The sequence below is a fragment of the Heteronotia binoei genome, chromosome 11 (genome assembly GCF_032191835.1).
Source record: "Heteronotia binoei isolate CCM8104 ecotype False Entrance Well chromosome 11, APGP_CSIRO_Hbin_v1, whole genome shotgun sequence".
In the NCBI taxonomy this organism is placed as follows: domain Eukaryota; kingdom Metazoa; phylum Chordata; class Lepidosauria; order Squamata; family Gekkonidae; genus Heteronotia; species Heteronotia binoei.
Window position 1 is genome coordinate 8632940 of NC_083233.1, and position 24103 is coordinate 8657042.

The 24103-nt window shown below is 48.0% G+C and overlaps 1 protein-coding gene across 2 annotated transcripts in view; it reads right to left on the reverse strand.

Moving 5' to 3' along the window:
• LOC132579251 (vascular endothelial growth factor receptor kdr-like) overlaps window positions 1–24103 on the reverse strand; it is a 242832-nt gene that overhangs the window by 93802 nt on the left and 124927 nt on the right. For both annotated transcript variants that reach the window (XM_060249494.1, XM_060249493.1), the window contains exons 12-14: window positions 13374–13667; window positions 3681–3827; window positions 2043–2168 (exon numbers count right to left, since the gene is read on the reverse strand). In XM_060249494.1, coding sequence (XP_060105477.1) covers window positions 2043–2168; window positions 3681–3827; window positions 13374–13667 — 567 coding nt within the window. The remainder of the gene's footprint in view (window positions 1–2042; window positions 2169–3680; window positions 3828–13373; window positions 13668–24103) is intronic.

Sequence of the window (24103 nt, forward strand, 5' to 3'; positions counted from 1 at the left end):
GAGTCAGATTGAGGTGACAAAAGAGGAGGTCCTACAACTGATAGACAAATTAAAAACTAATAAGTCACCGGGTCCGGATGGCATACATCCGAGAATTCTGAAAGAACTCAAAGTTGAACTTGTGGATCTTCTAACAAAAATCTGTAATCTTTCATTGAAATCTGCCTCCGTTCCTGAGGACTGGAAGGTAGCAAATGTCACCCCCATCTTTAAAAAGGGTTCCAGAGGAGATCCGGGAAATTACAGGCCAGTCAGTCTGACTTCAATACCGGGAAAGTTGGTAGAAACCATTATCAAGGACAGAATGAGTAGGCACATTGATGAACACGGGTTATTGAGGAAGACTCAGCATGGGTTCTGCAAGGGAAGATCTTGCCTCACTAACCTGTTACATTTCTTTGAGGGGGTGAACAAACATGTGGACAAAGGAGACCCGATAGATGTTGTTTACCTTGACTTCCAGAAAGCTTTTGATAAAGTTCCTCATCAAAGGCTCCTTAGAAAGCTTGAGAGTCATGGAGTAAAAGGACAGGTCCTCTTGTGGATCAAAAACTGGCTGAGTAATAGGAAGCAGAGAGTGAGTATAAATGGGCAGTCTTCGCAGTGGAGGACGGTAAGCAGTGGGGTGCCGCAGGGCTCGGTACTGGGTCCCATCCTCTTTAACTTGTTCATAAATGATTTAGAGTTGGGAGTGAGCAGTGAAGTGGCCAAATTTGCGGATAACACTAAATTGTTCAGGGTGGTGAGAACCAGAGAGGATTGTGAGGAACTCCAAAGGGATCTGTTGAGGCTGGGTGAGTGGGCGTCAACGTGGCAGATGCGGTTCAATGTGGCCAAGTGCAAAGTAATGCACATTGGGGCCAAGAATCCCAGCTACAAATACAAGTTGATGGGGTGTGAACTGGCAGAGACAGACCAAGAGAGAGATCTTGGGGTCATGGTAGATAATTCACTGAAAATGTCAAGACAGTGTGCGTTTGCAATAAAAAAGGCCAACGCCATGCTGGGAATTATTAGGAAGGGAATTGAAAACAAATCAGCCAGTATCATAATGCCTCTGTATAAATCGATGGTGCGGTCTCATTTGGAGTACTGTGTGCAGTTCTGGTCGCCGCACCTCAAAAAGGATATTATAGCATTGGAGAAAGTTCAGAAAAGGGCAACTAAAATGATTAAAGGGCTGGAACACCTTCCCTATGAAGAAAGGTTGAAACGCTTAGGGCTCTTTAGCTTGGAGAAACGTCGACTGAGGGGTGACATGATAGAAGTTTACAAGATAATGCATGGGATGGAGAAAGTAGAGAAAGAAGTACTTTTCTCCCTTTCTCACAATACAAGAACTCGTGGGCATTCGATGAAATTGCTGAGCAGACAGGTTAAAACGGATAAAAGGAAGTACTTCTTCACCCAAAGGGTGATTAACATGTGGAATTCACTGCCACAGGAGGTGGTGGCGTCCACAAGCATAGCCACCTTCAAGAAGGGGTTAGATAAAAATATGGAGCAGAGGTCCATCAGTGGCTATTAGCCACAGTGTGTGTGTATATATATATATATATATATATATATATATATATATATATATATATATATATTTGGCCGCTGTGTGACACAGAATGTTGGACTGGATGGGCCATTGGCCTGATCTAACATGGCTTCTCTTATGTTCTTATGTTCTTAAGATTGAATGCTGACCCACAAGGGTGAAATGTTCTTAAGAAGTTCCTGGACTTTGGAGAAGTTCATAAAAACAGGTGGGTATCACATCTCTTGCAAAGGGAGGTTCAGGATTCTTCCGGGTTATCAGTAAGGAAAAACCTATCCTATTCCTATTTTCAATCAATGGGAAACCCAGTGACATTGTTAGTACTGCAAAAAAAGCTCACGCTCATTCTGAGATGCAGACACATTAATTTGTACCATGTCTAATATTTCCCATGTCTTTTTAAAATGTAGACAGGATATATTTAGCATATTTTCTTGGATGGCCTGAATCGACTAGCTGTCTGGTCCAATACTTGCGTTGCCCCCTGGCTCTTCACCTTGGATCCTGATAAATGCTCTAGCGCTGTCTTGGCCCACTTCATTGAACGCTTTGCACTCATAGTGACCCTCGTCGTCCTTTTTCACTCGCTCAATCACCAGGGTGTTGTTCTCCATGGAAATCCCTGAGGAAAGGATTGGAAGTCAATTCAACATAGACTGTAATGTCTGCTTGGAAACAAAGTGTTCCAAAAGGTAATTGGGATCAGGATTCCTAATTGCCGACTTTGCCTCAACTATCCTTCTTTAAATTTTATTTACAAAACATTTATCACTCGCCTCTCTGTAAAGGGCTTGAGGCAATTCACAACTGTCTAAAATCATATGAACTAGAACACACAAGTATCAAAATAAATTGTGGTTAACAAGCCAGACATATTCTGAAGACAAGTTCAGTTCTAAAAAGGCCGAACTGGGCTAGATGAAAAGCATGCATCTCATTCTGCTTGTAAAGGACAACCTGAAGGCTCTTGGAGCCTCTATTTGCTGTGAAGCAACTAGCAGGCACTGGGAGCCTCAGTTTGCCTTGGAGGCATGGAGGGAATGGAAGCGGCAGCTTTACCCTCCAAACTCCACTCCTTTGAACCCAGGCGACCAGCTTTGCTGTAAGCATTTTAAAAGTGGAGGGAGAAGAAGAAAAATCTTTTCTTTACTACTACTATTACAACTACTATGACTTATTAATGTACCTCAGCAGTATAGAAATACATACATTACAATCCATAAAACAATTCAGGCCAAAGCATTTTATGTTATACAACACCGCCCACCCCGCCCCACCTGATGGCACCCTATTAATTTCTTCTGTTCCAAACTGCTGCTGGGCATGAAAATGAGCGAGGAGAGCTTGGAGGGGCAGGGATAGGCTTCCCAACCCTCCCGCCCTGGCGGGGGACCCCAGGATTTCCACTCTCTTCCCCCGCTCCCCAAAAAAATGGAAGCAGGGGGAGGGGGGGAAACGGCATTGGGGAGCATGGCGAGCCGCCCGATCCTGGAGCGGGTGAGGCCGCCACGCCGCTGCTGCCCCCTCCCCGCCCACCGCAGCTGCTCCTCCTAGATGGGCCCAGGCTGAGCCCATCAAGGAGGAACAGCCAAGAGGCGGCAGTAGCTCAGGGGAGGGTGAGGCAGGCCAGGAGCATGGCGAGCCGCGAATCCGGGCCCTTCTAGGACCCGGACTTGCGGCTCGCCACGCCCCTGGCCCGCCTCCACCACCTCCCTCCGATTCCACCCCAGAGGCGGAGCGGAGCCTGAGCCCATCTCGGAGGAGCAGCCACGGCGAGCGGAGAAGAGGCGGCAGCCGCGCAGCGGCGTCGCCCACTCCGAGACGGGGCGGCTCGCCACGCTCCCCCGGCGCCATTTCCCCCCCTCTCCCCTAGCTCCACCCCAGTGTCTCCTGGCTCCACCCCCAAAGTCTCCTGGCTCCACCCCCAAAGTCCCCAGATATTTCTGGGATTGGACTTGGCAACCCTAGGCAGGGAAGATGAGGTGCCTGCTGGCAATCGTGGCTGTCCCTACTAAAAAGCCCGGTGGGACATCTCTGCCTTACCGGCCCTACAGAATAAGGGGCTTTTTTTTTAGCGCAAGCCCCAAGCATGCCATCAGTCTGGGGCCAAAGAGTTCAGGAGACCCATGCTCACCTGAAGCAGGGGTGATTGCATAGCCATTTTTCAGCCAAACAATTCTGGGGATTGGAGTCCCGTTTACTTTGCACTCCAGAACGATCTTCCCACTGATATTCACCTCCAAGTCTGTGAAGTTCTCCATAATGTGGGGCGCTGTCTTCACTGCAAAAGGAAAGCAACAAGCATCCTTAAAGGGACATCTTCCAATGGCCTGCATGTTTACGCCACTTGCAAATGCATTTTGTTCTGAAGCCACGGGAAGCAAAATAAAACCCAAACCCAAATCAATTTTTTTTTAAAGTCTGGAAAAGAGGTACAAAGATTGCATCAGCAAAAAAACATAGCATGTCCCATGTTATGAGTGCACTTGACTCCCCTTTAGGGGAGGGACGGTGGCTCAGTGGTAGAGCATCTACTTGGGAAGCAGAAGGTCCCAGGTTCAATCCCCGGCATCTCCAAAAAAGGGTCCAGGCAAATAGGTGTGAAAAACCTCAGCTTGAGACCCTGGAGAGCCATGAATGGGGCTGTGGCTCAGTGGCAGAGCATCTGCTTGGGAAGCAGAAGGTCCCAGGTTCAATCCCTGGCATCTCCAAAAAAGGGTCCAGGCAAATAGGTGTGACAAACCTCAGCTTGAGACCCTGGAGAGCAGGGGAGGGATGGTGGCTCAGTGGTAGAGTATCTGCTTGGGAAGCAGAAGGTCCCAGGTTCAATCCCCGGCATCTCCAACAAAAAACGGTCCAGGCAAATAGGTGTGAAAAACCTCAGCTTGAGACCCTGGAGAGCCGCTGGCAGTCTGAGTAGACAGTACGGACTTTGATGGACCAAGGGTCTGATTCAGTATAAGGCAGCTTCATATGTTCATATGATTTGCTATAGCACGTACTGCATCCTTCCAACAGTGAGATGAAAGCAAACCTCAAAAAGTATATGCAAAGCAAAGCTGCTAGTCCTCATGGATGCCAAGAACAGCTTGACACAAGGCTATAGTGTATGCTAAGGCCTCCCACATTCCTACCATCCCACAAATGCATCACGGAAGCCACTTCAATGGGTCTCCCCACCCTCCCTGCCCCAGGGCCCCAGACCAGACAAGGGCAAGGAGAAGCGGAGGCCACCCCAAGCGGCTTCTTGTTCCACTCAGGCCTGGGCTCAAAATGGTGGTGGTGAGGATGAGTGGTTAAAGACGTTACTAGTTCTGTCTGGAGTGAGCATAACTGTGGAATACTAACTCTGATTCATTCCAGAGGGGTGGAGTCTTGTGTCACCTTAAACACCTTTTCATCCTAGTCCACTTTGTCATTTGTTTATTTACAGCATAAGAACAGAATGAGAGCAGAAGCAAATTGGGAAGGACGCTTAAGTTCTCAGGTGGCTGGGGTGGCCTTCTTTCACTCTTCTTTCATTTTCTCCTCCAACAAATATTCTTGATCTCTACTGACTGCCTGTAACGTACTCGAAGCGGAGACGAGAGTAGGGCAACATAGTTTATTAGGAGCACGTTGCAAGAGAGCGAACACGCGGGCCGGGTCCCGCTTATGTACAATCTCCGGTACAGCCTACTGGACAGGTCGGGCCAATCCGGACCTGTTGAACTTCCCGCCACAGCTGTTGATTGGCGGGGATTACGCGCCCCGCGCTGGAGGCGCCTGGGACGGCCCAGTCGCCTCTGCGCATGGCGCTTGTGGCTGCCGATACACTACACCCCTCCCCCCCTGGTTAATGAACATAGTCTTTAAGATACGCGGGAGGCCGGCGCTCCCTGGTGGACCGTCTGGGGAGGTCCTGTGGAGGGGGCGCGGTCGCCGCTGTCGGTGCGTCTGTGGATCGTGGTGCTGACGGGGGCTGCGGGTCTGGTTCTGCTGGTCCCTCGGGCTCTGTTGGCCCCGGCGCTTCTAGCGGGGGTATAACTGGTGTTGGGGCCGCGTCCTCTGATCGGTCTCGTCGGCTCCACCCCTGCTCTCTCCCCCTCAGTGTCTGCTGGTTCCTCTGGTAGCATGCGGCGGCACAACTGGTCTATGTGCCGCCGTAATACTTGGCCCCCCTCCGTGGATATATCATAGTGGTGGGACCCAGTTACTCGTAGCACTCGGCCCGCCACCCAGTCGGGGCCCCTCGCATAGTTCCGGGCGTATACGTGATCGCCCGCAAAGAAACCTCTGGCCGCGTCCCGGACCTCTGGACTCTCGCGGGTGTCTGAAGCCCGGTCGGGATGTAGTCTGTCCAGTCGGGTTATGAGCTTGCGCCCCATGAGGAGCTCTGCCGGACTAACCCCTGTGACCGGGTTGGGTGTGATCCTATTATCGAAGAGGAACGCGGCCAACCTGTGGTCCCAGTCGCCCTGTACAATTCGGCTCAGGGCTTCTTTTGTTGTGCGGACCATCCGCTCTGCCTGGCCGTTGGTGGCCGGGTGGAAGGGGGCCGACCTTATGTGCCTAATCAGATATCGCTGGAGGAACGCCTGGAAGTCGGCTGAGGTGAACGCGGTCCCGTTATCGGAGACTATGGTGTCCGGGATACCGTGTGTACATAAGACCCTGCACAGCGCTTTGATTGCGGCGGCTGACGAGGTGGACCCTACGGGAATGACCTCCAGCCATTTGGTGTAGGCGTCCACGATTATCATGAAGATCTGCCCCTGGAATGGCCCCGCGAAGTCGAGGTGGAGTCTCGACCATGGCTTCCTGGTAGACTCCCACAGTATCGCGTTTCCTGGCATGTCTGGCACCTCCGAACCCAGGTCTCAATCTCCCCGTCCATCCCCGGCCACCAGACGTAGCTCCTGGCTAACGCCTTCATTCGGACTATGCCGGGATGGGTGTCGTGTAGAGATTCCAGGACCCGCTTCTGCAGCGGGGGCGGGACCACCACCCTGCTTCCCCATAATAGGCACCCTTTGTGGGCTGCTAGTTCCTCCCGCCTGGTCTTATATGGCTTGAATTCTTCCCCCATGTTCCCTTCTGGGAAGCCCCTCACCACCCAGTCGAGCACCCGCGCCAGTGTCTTGTGTTTCTGTGTGGCCTTGGCTACCTCCGCTGCGTGGAGGGGCTGCTCTGGGAGGCTCTCCATCAGCATGACCTGGTGTGCGAGGGCGGGGTCTGGACCCGTTTCAGGAAGCGGCAAACGGCTGAGCGCGTCCGCGTGACCCATAGCCTTGCCGGCCCGGTGGACCAGTGTGTACGTGTATGAGTTGAGGAATTGGTTCCACCTCAACACGCGCTGTGAGAGTATTTGGGGGGTTTGTCGGTCTGGGGCCAGTAAACCTAAGAGGGGCTTGTGGTCCGTGGCAATGGTGAACCTTCTCCCGTATAAATACTCATGGAACTTGCGGACCCCCGCCACGATTGCCAGAGCCTCCTTATCTATCTGCGCGTAGTTGCGCTCGGCTGGAGTGAGTGTGCGGGAGTAGTAAGCGACCGGTACCTCCCTCCCGTCCGGGAGCTGGTGCCCCAGGACTGCTCCCACCCCATAAGGCGACGCATCGCAGGCCAGGATGACGGGGAGGCCCTCGTCAAAATGGTGGAGCACCGCATTGGACACCAGGACGTCCTTGACCGCCTGAAACGCGGCGGCCTGTCGTTTGCCCCAAACCCAAGGGGCTTTTTTGTCCAGCAGCCGGTGAAGGGGCTCTGCCAGGGCTGCCTTGTGGGGGAGGAATGAATGGTAAAAGTTGAGCACCCCCAAGAAGCTTTGTAGCTCCGCTTTACACGTGGGGGCCGGGGCTTGCACGATGGCTCGGGTCTTTTCTTCCGTTGGGTGGATTCCTGCCGCGTCGACGGCGAACCCCAGGAACTCCACCCGTGGGACCCCCAGCAAGCATTTCTCCCTCTTAACCTTGAGCCCCGCTGCCTGGAACCGGCGGAGCACCTCTCGAAGGCGGTTGCTGAATTCTTCGGGGTCCGGGGCGGCGACTAAAACGTCATCGAAGAACGGCTGGACTCCTGGGATCCCTTTAAGGAGAGCGTCCATTATACTCTGGAAAATCCCCGGAGCGACGCTAACCCCAAACTGTAGCCTCTTCACCCGGAAGGCCCCCCTGTGCGTCACGATCGTTTGGGCCTCCGCCGTCTTGTTGTCTACTGGGAGCTGCTGGTAGGCCTGTGCCAGGTCTAGCTTCCCAAATATCTTAGATCCCGCTAGGGCGGCCAGGACGTGGCTCACCACCGGCACTGGGTAGGGGTTGTCCTGTAGTGCCTTATTAATGGTGCATTTATAACCGGCACAGATCCACACCTCCCCGTTTGGCTTGATGGGGGTTACGATGGGGGTTTCCCAGGTGGCGTAGTCCACCGGCTCTAGGACACCTTGGGCCGTGAGGCGGTCTAGCTCTGCCTCTATTTTAGGCTTCAAGGCGAACGGGACCCTCCTCACCTTGAGCCTAATTGGCCTGACCGTGGGGTCTAGTGGTAGGAAAATGGCCGGCCCTTTGTAGCTCCCTAGAGACCCATCGAACACGTCCGGGAACTCTCGGCATATTTCCCCGAACCCCCTGGGCGTTAGGGTTTGCTCCACCCCCTCCAGGCGGATCCCCAAGGGTTTCATCCATGCCAGTCCTAGCAGGGTGGTTAGCTGGCGCTTTACCACCAGGATGTCTAGTGGGCCGCAGAAGGACCCCCGCTCGACTTGCACCCAGGCCCACCCCGCGATTTGCACCGGATTCTTCTGGAAGTCCCAGAGTGTTAAGTCCGCCGGCCGTAGTCGAAGCCGCTGGCCGGGGCACAGTTTCCTCAGGGTTTCCTCGGCTATGATGGAAAGGGAGGAACCTGAGTCCACCTCCATTTGGCAGGGGTTCCCTTCTATGAGGACCGCCAGTTTAATTTTGCCAGGGGTGTTGAGGGGCAAGTTCAGTACCTGCGGGGTTGTGGAGTCTGCGGTGTGGAACTCCGCCGACTCGCGATGCGTGGTCGGCCTCCGGCGGTTGGGCTTGGCTCGGCAAGCTCGTGCAATGTGGCCGGTCTTTCCGCAGCTCCGGCAGTCCCAGGTCCGGTACTGGCAGTCCCTCCGGTCGTGTGGGTTGCCGCAGCTGGCGCACTTGGTGGCAGGGGCTCTCTCCGCCGCTGGGGGTCGTTCGGACGCTCGGGGCCGTTGGGCTGCTCTGCTGGGTTGCCCGGCTGGGCGGCGCAGCTGGTGGGCCTCTCCCTCCTCTGGGCGGTCATGGTCCAGCTCCTCGTGGTGGACGGCTTCTGTCCGGGCCTAGGGAAAGGTCCTGGAGGTCCTCTCGAACGCCACGGCTTCGTTGAAGGCGCTCTGGAGGGTGAGCTCTTCCTTGGCGAAGAGCTTCTGCTGGAGCCTCTCGTCGCGGAGGCCCCACGTGAAGCGATCAGCCAGGGTGTCTTCCAGCTGGGGGAAGTTGCAGTTCCCGGCGATCCTGCGGAGGGCCGCCAAGTAGTCGGCGGCCGACTCTCCCGCAGCCTGGTCCCTCCTGTGGAACAGGAACCGACGGGCCACGCGTGAAGGCTGAGGCAAGAAGTGGCCGGTGAGGAGTCTGCTGATCTCCGCGAAGGACTTCTCCGTGAGGCGGGCGGGGGACGTGAGACCTTTGGCGATCTCGAATGTGGCCGCCCCGCAGACGCTCAGGAGAACGTCCCTCTTCATGCTGTCCTCCGTGACTTTGTTGGCCCTCAGGTAACATTCGACCCGTTCCAGGTAGGACTCCCAGGCCTCTGGATTCGCGGGGTCGAACGGCTCAACGTGACCGGTGGTTCCGCCCTGGCTGGCCATGGTGGCTGCGGCGGCGGTCGTGGCCGGGTGATGCCCTTGGTCTCCGATGTAGCCGATGAGGCTAGAATCCCATCCTCGTCGCCAGTGTAACGTACTCGAAGCGGAGACGAGAGTAGGGCAACATAGTTTATTAGGAGCACGTTGCAAGAGAGCGAACACGCGGGCCGGGTCCCGCTTATGTACAATCTCCGGTACAGCCTACTGGACAGGTCGGGCCAATCTGGACCTGTTGAACTTCCCGCCGCAGCTGTTGATTGGCGGGGATTACGCGCCCCGCGCTGGAGGCGCCTGGGACGGCCCAGTCGCCTCTGCGCATGGCGCTTGTGGCTGCCGATACACTACACTGCCCATCAGCTTCTGGGCACAATTCAAAGTACTATAAGGTTTGCCTTCTCCTTGACAGTCTAGCCTACCAGATAAGACCCTCTTCTCAGCCCTCGTCTCTGCAGAGGGGAGCGCTGATGCTTGCTTTGCCTTCTGCCTTAAGCCTCCTCTAGTGGCCACCTTACTTCCTTTTAGGCACCAGGCCAAAACAGTTCTCTTTGCCCGATGGACAGAGGAAATGGGACCATCTTTATCCATTGTAGCAGGGCTGGGCTTCCAGTCAAGCTACCCAAGGGGCACAATCGGGAGGGTATGGATCCACTCTGCTGCCAAGCCCTGTGTGGCACAGGAGGGCACTGGGCCAAGTCCAGTAAAAGCAGAGTTCCGTCAGTTGGAGCAACCCAATACTGTGAACTGACCTGGCATTCTGGATGTGTTAATCTACACTGCTGTTCCATGGCAGCAGAGGATTCAGTTTCCAAGGATGCCGTCTGGATGATTTAAAGCCTTTCCTCTAATAGAGGGAAAGAGTCAGCTCCTTTGCAGTGTTTTGCTCGATGCAGCTAGAATCTCGAGGGCAGAGCAAATGACACCGGTGGCTCTCTCAAGCTGCTTTCTGGTACCCAGTTGCAGATAACAACCTCCTGACAAGACGACTGCTGCCGTCGCAGCTAAAACAAACCCCCCTGAAACTGGTGTTTCCATTTGCTTTGGCAGAGAATTCTCCCTGACCCAGAGCAAGCCGCAGCAAAGCCAGCAGCCAGCTAAGAAGCGCTCCATTTTTGACTTTGCATTTCTTGTTTTTGTCCTTGTGGTTTTCATTGCGGGGGTTTGCTTCTGACTTTTGTTATCGCAGTTTTGCAGCTTCAGCAGGCTTGGAGAAATGTATTTCGTAATAAAGAGTCTGTGGTGATTTATAATGAGCCGGGTAGAAGCATCTAATTTGCATGTCCCCCCCCAAATTACCATAAACAAGGTGGATGCCAGAGAGCAAGGGAACGCAGTTTTGCAGACTGAGATCACGTGGTCCCAGATTTTCTGTGAAACCAGAGGTTCCTGTTTTTATATAATTTGAATAGCTTTGTTCACTAATTTAGAGCCAAGAAAGATGTTACAGTTGAAGTATGTACCCTTTCATTCCCAGGAAATTATTTTTGATATATTAAGAAGTCTGCCAGTTGTGCCTTCGTGGGCTGACCCTGTCACTAGGCAAACTAGGCTACTGCCAAGTGTGCTGGCCTTCTAGAGGCACCAAATTGGGCACCGACCATGTGACTCAGTGATGTTATCAGTGCGGGGGCGGGGAGGGGGCACCAGAAAGCCTTGCCTAGGCTGCCAGACATAAGAACATAAGAGAAGCCATGCTGGACAATGGCCCATCCAGTCGAACACTCTGTATCACACAATGGCCAATACACACACACACACTGTGGCTAATAGCCACTGATGGACTTCTCTCTGCTCCATATTTTTATCCAATCCCCTCTTGAAGCTGGCTATGCTTGTAGCCGCCACAACCTCCTGTGGCAGTGAATTCCACATGTTAATCACCCTTTGGGTGAAGAAGGACTTCCTTTTATCCGTTTTAACCTGACTGCTCAGCAATTTCATCGAATGCCCGCGAGTTCTTGTATTGTGAGAAAGGGAGAAAAGTACTTCTTTCTCTACTTTCTCCATCCCATGCATTATCTTGTAAACCTCTATCATGTCACCCTGCAGTCAACGTTTCTCCAAGCTAAAGAGCCCCAAGCGTTTTAACCTTTCTTCATAGGGAAAGAGTTCCATCCCTTTAATCATTCTCGTTGCCCTTTTCTGGACTTTTTCCAATGCTATAATATCCTTTTTGAGGTGCAGTGACCAGAATTGCACACAGTATTCCAAATGAGACAGCACCATCAATTTATACAGGGGCATTATGATACTGACTGATTTGTTTTCAATTCCCTTCCTAATAATTCCCAGCATGGCGTTGGCCTTTTTTATTGCAATCGCACACTGTCTTGACATTTTCAGTCAGTTATCTACTACTCCAAGATCTCTCTCTTGGTCAGTCTCTGCAAGTTCATACCTTATCAACTTGTATTTGTAGCTGGGATTCTTGGCCCCAATGTGCATTACTTGCACTTGGCCACATTGAACTGCATCTGCCACGTTGACGCTCACTCACCCAGCCTCAACAGATCCCTTTGGAGTTCCTCACAATCCTCTCTGGTTCTCACCACCCTGAACAATTTAGTGTCATCTGCAAACTTGGCCACTTCACTGCTTACTCTCAACTCCAAATTATTTATGAACAAGTTAAAGAGCATGGGACCCAGTACCGAGCCCTGCGGCACCCCACTGCTTACCGTCCTCCACTGCAAAGACTGCCCATTTATACTCACTCTCTGCTTCCTATTACTCAGCCAGTTTTTGATCCACAAGAGGACCTGTCCTTTTACTCCATGACTCTCGGGCTTTCTAAGGAGCCTTTGATGAGGAACTTTATCAAAAGCTTTCTGGAAGTCAAGGTAAACAACATCTATTGGGTCTCCTTTGTCCACATGTTTGTTCACCCCCTCGAAGAAATGCAACAGGTTAGTGAGGCAAGATCTTCCCTTACAGAACCCATGCTGAGTCTTTCTCAATAACCCGTGTTCATCAATGTGCCTACTCATTCTGTCCTTGATAATGGTTTCTACCAACTTTCCCGGTATTGAAGTCAGACTGACTGGCCTGTAATTTTGGAGGATGCCTTATTAAAATTTTGTTCTTGCGAGTTATTTGAGTTATTTGTCATACCTCAGGATTCAGCTCCCTTCCCAGACTCTCTAATCTCTGTGCTAGGAGTGGATACATCTTGCGCACATGCACGTGTTGTGTGTGTGTGTGTGTATACATAGTACATAAATGAAAACACCCTAAGGCTATGACTCCACGCGTTGCACAGCCTGTCATTGTACAAAAAGCTGCTTTGAGCATCTACTGCAGGACTACTGTAGGATTCTCCCTGCCTCAACGCTTTTAAATCAATAAAAGTTGGCTATTGCAAAGTAAAGGGAGCCTTCAGGAAGGTGGTGGCGGTAGTGGTGCTTCTGTGTGCGTGTGCCAGGGCTTTTTTTGGTAGAAAAAGTCCGGCAGGAACTCATTTGCATATTAGGCCACACCCCCTGATGCTAAGCCACCTGGAACTGGGTTCCTGTGCGTTCCTGCTCAAAAAAAAAAAAGCCCTGGTGTGGGCAAGTTAAGCAGTGATCTTTGGTATGAAAATGCAGGTGTTGTCAACTCCAGGTTGAAAAATCCCTGGAGATATGGGGATGGAGCTTGGGGAGGGGAGGGACTTCAGCAGGGCATAACTCCCATCCTCCAAAACAGCCGTGTTGTCCACCGCCACTATTCTCTCTGGTCGGGGGACCAGTTGTAATTCAGGGAGATTTCCAGGCCCCACCCTAGTTGCAAGCATATTTTCCTTTTCGTCTGTGAAACATTGGCCTAGGCGGGGCCTGGCTGGTGAGCTGCAGTCAGCATGTGGGGTGGAGTTCCCCAAATTCTGCAAGCCCCTGGAGGGTGCTGGCTGAGCAACCAGGATCAAGTCAAGCCAAGTGGTCTCACAGTGGTGGTGGGGGGTACTGCTTGGCTCAGCTTGCTCCTGAGCATCCTTATCTGCCCCTTGTCTTCCAGACTCACCTTTGATGCGAAGCAAGGTACTTTTCTCCAGTTCCTCAGTGCTGGTCAGATGACTTCGTGCTCTGCACTTGTACAGCCCAGCGTGGGCTTGAGAAACATTCTTAATATCCAGTGTCAAGGAAATGGAATAGTTGTCAACTTTCTGCTGGGTCAAGGCGACAGGAATGGCCTGCAAGGTGGGATCATACCAAGAGAGGTGGTTGTAGATGTATTTGTTGGCTTTGCAAATCATTTGAACATCGCTTGCCACGATCGCTGTGATCTGCTGCTCTGTCTGTAGTTTGCACGGCATATCTAGAGGAGCAGAAAAGGACACACAGGACAGATTTAATAGAATCACAGATTTGGAAGGGACCTCTAGGGTCATCTAGTCCAACCCCCTTCACAATGCAGGAAACTCACAAATACCTCCCCCTAAATTCACAGGATCTTCTTTGCTTTCAGATGGCCATTGAGACTTGGAGAGCAAGTTTGGTGTAGTGGTTAAGTGTGCGGACTCTAATCTGGGAGAACCGGGTTTGATTCCCCACTCCTCCACTTGCACCTGCTAGCATGGTCTTGGGTCAGCCATAGCTCTGGCAGAGGTTGTCCTTGAAAGGGCAGCTGCTGTGAGAGCCCTCTCCAGCCCCACCCACCTCACAGGGTGTTTGTTGTGGGGGAGGAAGGTAAAGGAGATTGTGAGCCGCTCTGAGACTCTTTGGAGTGGAGGGCGGGATATAAATCCAATATCATCTTCTTCTTCTTCCATCTAGCCTCTGTTTAAAAACCTCCAAGGAAGGAGAGCCCACCACCTCCTGAGTAAGCCTGTTCCACTGAGGAATCACTCTAACGGTCAAGAAGTTCTTCCTAATAGAACCATAGAGTTGGAAGGAACCTCCAGAGTCATCTAGTCCAACCCCCTGCACAATGCAGGAAACTCACAAGCACCTTCCCCTAAATTCACAGGATCCTCATTGCTGTCAGATGGTCCTCTAGCCTCTGTTTAAAAACCTCAAAGGAAGGAGAGCCCACCACCTCCCGAGAAAGCCTGTTCCACTGAGGAATCACTCTAACGGTCAAGAAGTTCTTCCTAATGTTGAGCCAGAAACTCTTTTGATTTAATTTCAACCCATTGGTTCTGGTCCTACCTTCTGGGGCCACAGAAAACAATTCCACACCATCCTCTATATGACAGCCCTTCAAGTACTTGAAGATGATGATCATATCACCTCTCAGCCGCCTCCTCTCCAGGCTAAACATTCCCAGTTCCTTCAACCTTTCCTCATAAGACTTGGTCTCCAGACCCCTCACCATCTTCGTCGCCCTCCTCTGGACTCGTTCCAGCTTGTCTATGTCCTTCTTAGAATGTGGGGCCCAAAACTGAACACAATACTCCAGGTGAGGTCTTACCAGAGCAGAGTAAAGTGATACCATCACATCACGTGATCTGGACACTATACTTCTGTTGATACAGCCCAAAATTGCATTTGCCTTTTTAGCCACCGAATCACACTGTTGACTCATGTTCAGCGTATGATCCACTGAGACCCCTAGATCCTTTTCACACATACTACTGCTAAGCAAAGTCTCCCCCATCCTATAACCATGCATTGGATTTTTGCTACCTAAATGCAGAACTTTACATTTATCCCTGCTAAAATTCATTTTATTAATTTTAGCCCAGTTTTCCAGCTTGTCAAGGTCATCCTGTATCCTGTTTCTGTCTTCTCCTGAAACCCCTCCCAATTTAGTATCATCTGCTAATTTAATAAGCATTCCCTCTATTCTTTCTTCCAAATCATTGATAAAAATGTTGAACAAAACAGGTCCCAGGATAGATCCTTGAGGTACTCCACTTGTCACTCCTCTCCAAGAGGATGAGGAACCATTCACAAGCACTCTTTGGGTGCGATCTGTCAACCAGTTACAGATCCAGCTAACAGTAACAGGATCCAAACCACATTTTACCAACTTGTCAACAAGGATAGTACGTGGAACTTACAAAAGCCTTACTGAAATCAAGATAAACGATGTCTACAGCATTCCCTTGATCCAGCAAGGTAGTCACTTTCTCAAAAAAAGAGATCAGGTTAGTCTGACATGACTTGTTCTTAAGAAAACAATGCTAGCTCTTAGTAATCACATCCATTCTTTCTAAATGTTCCAGGACCGAATGTTTTGATGTGCAGCTGAGAAGATCAAGGCATGCTTGCTTTCTTATTGGAGGCCAATGGGGTGAGCCAATGTGGGCACAGGAGGACTGAACACACGAAGCTGCCCTATACTGAATACTGTACTGCCCTTGGTACACTGAAGACAGTACTGCCTACTCAGGCAGTGGCTCTCCAAGGTCTCAGAGGTCTTTCACATCACCTCCTGCCTGGTCCTTTATACTGGAGACACTGGGGATTGACCTTGGGACCTTCTGCATGCTAAGCAGATGCTCTTACATTGAGCCAGAGTCCCTCCCCTAGCTGGGAAGTTCAAGTAGTGCAGGGGTGTCAAACCCATTTGTTATGAGGGCTGGACTTCACATAAATGAGCCCTTGTCAGGCCGGGCCATGTTTGGCACCCCTGAGGTAGTGCATGAGGAAGCCATCTGGCCCCAGACAACAGCAGGGATCGGGAGATGCTCCTCCTGCACCACCATTAGCCATGTCAAGCACCACTTTGGCTTTGCTTGCTCCTAGCCAACAGTGGCTGTCCGGGACAGTAGCTCACCATGAACTTTCCTAGTAAGTTAAAGGGCCAATCCACCACCATGGAACATGAATCAACCTCCACAGCCCTCCATAAAGGCAGTGGTGGGATTCAGCCAATTCGCACCGGTTCTGCCGAACCGATACCTAATGTGCTGTCGGTTCAGCAGAACCGTTTGTTGGCCGGGCGCCTGTTAATTTTTATTACTTTTTTGTGTGAGCTTCACCCCGAGCCCCAACTTGCGGCCACCAAGTGTGCACTACGCGTGTGCCTGACGAAGCAACTGCTTCGCCAAAGCATTCGGCATCCTCTCATACGCGCGCTTTCCTCAGACCGCTGGTTTGGCTTCGCCCTCGCCTTTCTCTCCCCCCCCACCCCATTCTCCTTCAGTGCGCACGCGCCCGTCAGCCCGCGCGCGTGTCTAGTGCGGCGCGTGGGGCACCTGCTTGTCTGGCAGCTGTTTGCTGCTGCTGCCGCCAGCGCCACGCAGGGCTGCCGAAGCTAAGTCTCCTTTCCGTTCACTGTCGGCTCCAGTCTCCTCCTTCCCCCGCCCACTTCCCCTCCATCACCCAACAACATAGAACCTGTTGTTAATTTATTTGAATCCCACCACTGCATAAAGGAGATCTCTGGAAAGCCTCATTTTAACCATTTGTCAGGATAGGCTCCTGACAATGGTCCAGTATGCTCATGGTGAAGTTGTATCAGTCTGATTGACTGGATAGTCCCTGAAGTGTTTTCATTGCTTATGAATTATATTCTTGGCTGTATTTTTTTTTACCTAAGAGTTGTTCATATATTCTTGTTGCAATTTTTATATAGTGGTACAATCCGCCGCGTATCATGAACAACTGATATCTCTATAAGACTTCTATTCAGCCAGCTGTTATGCTGCATACTTAATCCTTCCAAGTAACTAATTTAGAGACTGTTTTAAGTAAGGGGCCTCGAAGAGGGAAACGTGACCATGAGAGATTTGCCAGTTATCTCCGTCTCATAGGAAAGAAGAGGACAGAGACATGGGAGGATGGCTATGGACTGGAACCTTGACTTATCCAAAACATGATAGACCTGAGAATTCTTTTAAATATATTTTGACACTGGATTTGCACACCCAGAATTCTAGCGTGTAAGTTTGGGGCCATTAGGTCACCTGTCTGTAAATAATCAAGTTTCATTTTACTTTCGTTCTGGCAAGGAAAGGTGTTTGCCTTGCTGATTCTGCTCAATAAACACTTTTTCTGCATTCACCTAAAGAGTCCTCTTGAGTGATACCCAGACCAAAACCTTGCAGCACTGCAGGTAAACCATCTGCAATCAGCTGACATTTATAGCTACAGCAGCAGCATGGATGAATATGTCTGTTCTGCAATGAGATTCCTCTGTTACCTTCTTAAGAATGCAGCAAATGAACAAGGTATTTGCCAGCCTCTCTGCTTGAAGCACCTTTTCTCCCTTTGTTTCTGACACCCAGGCAGAAACTGAGGGAGATTCACAGCTGGGCTTAGTTCACAGAGAATACAGGCCAGGCCTCAGTCTTTGGGTTCAAAGAGACAAGATACAGATGACACATCTTCTGTCCATAAAATACAAGCTGCAGGTTCATGCAGCCTCAATTTGCGTCAGGGCCGTGCCGGAACAGAACAGGGAGATTAACTCATAAGCACCCTCAACAAGAGCTCATTTTAATGGAGAAAATACGTGTCCTTGGAAACTACGCAGACAACCCAGTTTTGACTAGCAAGACTGTGTGGAGACTGAAGGATTAAACTTCCTAAACCCTCCCTGCACAGGCCCAAGGCAAACTGAGGCAGCACAAGGTTGAAGTTTTGCATTGTGTGGTCCAACCAAGAGTCACGGTTTTTGATCGTCATCTCAACTGTTTAAGTTGAGTGGGTAAACTGCAGACCTCAGAATGTTATTTGAGTCCAGGAAACAGTACAGTGGAAAAGTATTAACCATGGATAAATGGTTAATCTCACTTTCTCTGTCAGAACCCAACATTTTTTTTTGTTTAAAACAATTTTATTTAGTAACGTATGGTAACAATATCTATTTCTTGCATCGTTAATAACTTCTTTTTATCTATCCCATATATTACTTTCTAACCACCCCTCCCCCCATTACTTGACCCTCGCCAGCGTTATTTACTTGAAGTACTAACATTTAAAGGTAGCCTTAACTAATAAAAACAAAGATTAATATTCTTCTTCCTTCTAAGACTTAATCATTATCAAAAATTGTCCAATGTCCTTTTATTTTCCACTCTTTTTCTACATATCTTCTAAATTTTTTCCACTCCATCTTAAAAACTTCTAAGTCATAGTCTCTTAAAATTCTTGTTAATTTGACCATTTCACTCCATGTCATAACTTTTACAATCCAATCCCATTTTTCTGGTATTTTTTCTTGCTTCCACAACTGCACATGCAGTGTCCTAGCAACTGAAAGCAAGTACCAGATTATAGTTCTATCTTCAGAAAAGTCTCTGCAACTTGCTTAAATTCGTATCCCAAGATCCTAGAAATTTCTTGTTGAATCATCTGCCAATACTTTTTTGCTCTTTCACAAGTCCACCACATATGGTAGAAAGAACCTTCATGTTTTTTACATTTCCAACATCTATCTGGCATCTTATTGTTCATCTTTGCCAACTTTTTAGGAGTCATATACCATCTGTACATCATTTTAAAACAGTTCTCTTTAATACTATGATACGTTGAAAGCTTTATAGAATTCTTCCACAAATATCCCCAAGTTTCCATCTGTATTTCTTTATTTACATTAATTGCCCACTTAATCATTTGAGATCTTACTACTTTATCTTCCGTAGACCATTTTAAAAGTAATTTATATAATTTTGAAATTAATTTTTCATTGTCTCCAAGCAGAACTTTTTCCATTTCTGTTTGCTCTCTTCTTATTCCTTCAGTTTTAATATCATTTTCCACCAAGCTCTTTATTTGTTGCATTTGGAACCAATCATATTTATTATTCAACTCTTCAGCAGTTTTCAATTCTATTTTGCCACTTTGTATTTTTAATAGTTGATTGTATGACAACCATTTTTCTTCACCTGTCTCAGCTGTTATTTTCATTACTTCTGCTGCCACTATCCATAACGATTTTCTCTCATCCCCATACTTCTTATATTTCATCCAAGTATTTAGCAAATTATTTCTTATATAATGGTGAGAGAAAAAACCATCCATCTTTTTTTCCCATAGTACATATAAGCGTGCCAGCCAAATTTATTTCCATGACCTTCCAAAACGCTAAAAGTTTTTTGTTTAGCAGCATCACCTATTCTTTTATCCACACTAGACAAAACTGCTTCATGATATAATTTTAAATCTGGAATTGGAATCCTCCTCTCTCTTTTGCATCTGTTAAGATTTTCATTTTGATCCTTGGTTTCTTCCCAGCCCACACAAACTCTAAATTTTTCCTTTGCCATTTATTAAATTGTTTACTGTCTTTCACAGTCTGAATAGTTTGAAACAAATACATTATTCTTGGCAAAATATTCATCTTAATTGCAGCTATTCTGCCAAGCAATAACAAATTAAGTTTATTCCATTTTATCATATCTTCATCCATTTCACGCCATAGCTTCTCATAATTGTTTTTAAACAAGTCAATATTCTTCATTGTTATCTCCACACCCAAGTATTTTACCTTCGAGGTAACTTCACATCCTGTTATCTTCTGCAGTTCCTTTTGTTTGCTTACTTGCATATTTTTACATAGAAGTTTTGATTTTTCTTTATTAATACACAGTCCCACCAATTCCCCATATTCTTGTATTTTAGCTAACAACAAAGGTGTGACTTGTATGGGATTTTCATTTATAAACATTATATCATCTGCAAACGCTCTATATTTATAAGTAAATCCTTTTACTTTTAATCCTTCTATTTCTTTATCTTCTTGGATTTGCAACAGTAAGATTTCAAGAGTCATTATAAACAATAGTGGGGAAAGCGGACAGCCTTGTCTTGTACCTTTGCTAATTATCAAGTCTTCTGTAAGATCTGCATTAATACATAACCTTATTTATTTATTTATTCTATGACTTATATCCCGCCCTTCCCATAAAATGGCTCAGGGCGGCTCATAACAAACGATAAAAAAATAAACAAAGTGCAAAATTGTTACAATTAAATCTTGCAACCTTGCACGTTGTTCAGTATATATTGCTTTTATCATCCTTATAAAGTTTTCCCCCAACTCCATTTTCTCCATTACGGCAAACATAAAGTCCCAATTTAAATTATCAAATGCTTTCTCTGCATCCGCAAAGAATAATGCTACTTCCTTTTCTGGATGTCTTTCATAATATTCTACAATATTTACAACAGTTCTAATATTGTCTCTTATTTGCCTTTTGGGGAGAAACCCCGCTTGATCTTCCTTTATAAAATTTATCAAATATTGTTTAAGCCGTTCTGCCAAGATTCTTGTATATATTTTATAGCCATTATTTAATAGTGAGATTGGTCTATAATTTTTTACATTCGTGACATCTCTATCTTCCTTGGGAATCAACGAAATAACAGCTTCCTTCCACGTATTTGGTATTTTCCCTTTTATTCTTATCATGTTCATCAATTTCTGAAGTTTCGGAATTAACTCCTCTTTGAAGGTTTTAAAAAATTTAGCTGTATATCCATCTGGCCCAGGTTTTCATATTACAGCATTTTGTCATGCTGTAATATGAAAAGAATCAGAAGCAGAGATACAAGTTATGCAGAACAACACAAAGAGGGGCAGGCTTGATTCTCAGTGGATAGAGCTTTTTCCAGACCGTCAGATTTGGTGATCCAAGCACAAGTAATAGCATGGCAGCGTGCATTACACATGAACAGCCAACAAGACATGGTCCCCCATTTTATGTGAATGGGCCAACATTTGCTTTGTCCATGAGCACACAAGCTCTTGTATATGTAAATGAAACCCCAGATTTTTGAAAGAAGGCATTTTCAAGTATCAAAACTGCATGCACACAGAAAATAGACACCTTGCCCCCTTCAAAGGGTACTCCCTCTAGAGGCCCTCTCCCCACTTCAAGATTATCAGAAAATGCTGGGCACTCCATTATATCCTATGGTCTGTGTAGAGTATAATAGAGAATCAATCTGTGGGTATCTGGGGCTCTGAGGGGGACTGTTTTTTTGAGGTAGAGCCACCAAATTTTCAGCATAGCATCTGGTACCTCTCCTCACCCCCACCCCAAGTTTCAAAAATATTGGACCAGGGGGTCCCATTCTAATGAGCCCCCAAAGAAAGTGCCCCATCCTTCATTATTCCAATAGAGGGGAGGCATTTAAAAGGCCTCTCATGGATTGCTGCTTTGACATGGCGAGAGGGCTTGCGCGGTTCAGTGAGGCTGTGGGCTATGCCATGCAGGGTCACCCAAGATGGACAGGCCACAGCTGAGATCCCAGACAAAAATGTGATCCACTGGAGAAGGAAATGGCAAACCACTCCAGTATCCTTGCCAAGAAAACCCCATGGACAGTAACAAAAGGCTAAAACATATGGCATTGGAAGATGAGCCCCTCGGGTCAAAAGGTGCTCAATATGCTGCTGGGGAAGAGCGGAGGGTAAATCCAGGTAACCACAGAAAGAGTAAAGCGGCTGGGCCAAAGCTGAAAGGACGCTCAGCTGTGGATGTGTCTGATGGTGAAAGAACAGTCCGATGCTGCAAAGAACAATACTGCATTGGAACGTGGAATGTAAGATCTATGAATCGACTTCTTGGGAATCAGTGAACTAAAATGGACAGGAATGGGTGAATTCAACTCAGAGGATCACTACATCTATTACTGTGGGCAAGAGTCCTGTAGGAGAAATGGTGTGGCCTTTATAGTTAACAAGAGAGTGAGGAAGGCAGTAATGGGATACAATCTCAAAAATAACAGAATGATCTCGATTCGTATCCAAGGCAAACCATTCAATATCACAGTAATCCAAGTCTATGCCCCATCTACTGATGCAGAAGAGGCTGAAGTGGACCAGTTCTATGAAGATCTACAACAACTTCTAGAACTAACACCAAAAAAAGATGTCCTCTTCATCGTAGGGGACTGGAATGCCAAAATAGGAAGTCAAAAGGTAACCAGAACAACTGACAAGTTTGGCCTTGGAGAACAAAATGAAGCCGGGCAAAGGTTAATAGAGTTTTGTCAAGAGAACAAGCTGGTCATAGCAAAAACCCTCTTCCAACAATCTAAAAGGCGACTCTACACATGGAAATCACCTGATGGGCAACACAGAAATCAGATTGATTATATACTCTGCAGTCAAAGATGAAGCTCCTTACAGTCAGCAAATACAAGACCTGGAGGTGACTGTGGCTCAGATCATGAGCTACTCATTGCAAAATTCAGGCTTAAACTGAAGAAAACTGGGGAAACCATTAGGCCATTCAGGTTTGACCTTGATCACATCCCTTATGAATATACAGTGGAGGTGAAAAATAGGTTTAAAGAACTAGAGTTGATAGAGTGCCTGAAGAACTATGGATGGAGCTTCGTGACATTGTACAGAAGGCAGCAATCAGCACCATCCCAAAGAAAAAGAAATGGAAGAAAGCAAAGTGGCTGTCTGGTGAGGCTTTACAAATATCTGAGGAAAGAAGGAAAGCGAAAGGCAAAGGTGAAAAGGAAAGATTCATCCAACTGAATGCAGATTTCCAGAGAACAGCAAGGAGAGATAAGGAGGCCTTCCTGAAGAAACAATGCAAAGCAATAGAGGAAAATAATAGAATGGGAAAGACAAGAGATCTCTTCAAGAAAATTGGAGAAATCAAGGGAACGTTTTGTGCAAAGATGGCCATGATAAAGGACAAAAACGGCAGGGACCTGACAGAAGCAGAAAAGATTAGGAAGAGGTGGCAAGAATACACAGAAGAATTACACAAGAAGGATCTCAATGTCCTTGACAACCATGACGGTGAAATTGCTGACCTAGAGCCAGACATTCTGGAGTATGAAGTCAAATAGGTCTTAGAAAACATTACTAACAACAAAGCGAGCGGAGATGATGGTATCCCAGTTGAGCTATTCAAAGTCCTAAAAGACGATGCTGTTAAAGTGATGCACACATTATCTCAACAAATTTGGAATACAGAACAGTGGCCACAGGATTGGAAAAGATCAGTTTATATTCCAATCCCAAAGAAGGGTAATGCCAAGGAATGTTCAAACTATCGCACCATTGTACTCATTTCACATGCCAGGACATGGAAGTAGTGACAGACTTCACATATCTGGGATCCAAGATCACTGCAGATGGTGACTGTAGCCATGAAATTAAAAGACGTTTGCTCCTTGGGAGGACAGATATGGCGAACCTGGGCAATATAATAAAAAGTAGAGACATCGCCCTGCCAACCAAAGTCCGTATAGTCAAAGCTATGGTATTCCTAGTAGTAACGCATGGCTGTGAGAGTTGGACCATAAGGAAAGCCGAGCGCAGAAGATTAGATACTTTTGAACTGTGGTGCCGGAGAAGACTCTTGAGAGTCCCCTGGACTGCAAGAAGATCCAACCAGTCAGTCCTAAGGGAAATCAACCCAGACTGTTCCCTGGAAGGTCAGATGCTGAAGCTGAATCTCAAATACTTTGGCCACCAAATGAGAAGGGAGCACTCACTGGAGAAGACCTGATGCTGGGAAAGACAGAAGGCAAAAGAAGAAGGGGACGGCAAAAGATGAGATGGCTGGACAGCGTTACTGATGTAACTAACACAAATTTGAGCAGACTTTGGAGGATAGTGGAAGACAGGAGGGCTTGGTGTGACTTTGTTCATGGGGTCGCAAAGAGTTGGACTCGACTGTGCGACTGAACAACATTTACAAGTTTGGAGTTCAATCATGCTTGTCACAACATTGCTCCTGGCTTCCCCCCCCCCCAAATTCCCCTGGCTCCACCCCCAAAGTCCCCAGATATTTCTTGAGTCGGACCTGGCAACCTTAGTCTTTGGTCTTTAATTCCTTGAGGGCCACAATAGTCAACTTCTGAACTGTTATGTTTTACTAAGGAAGC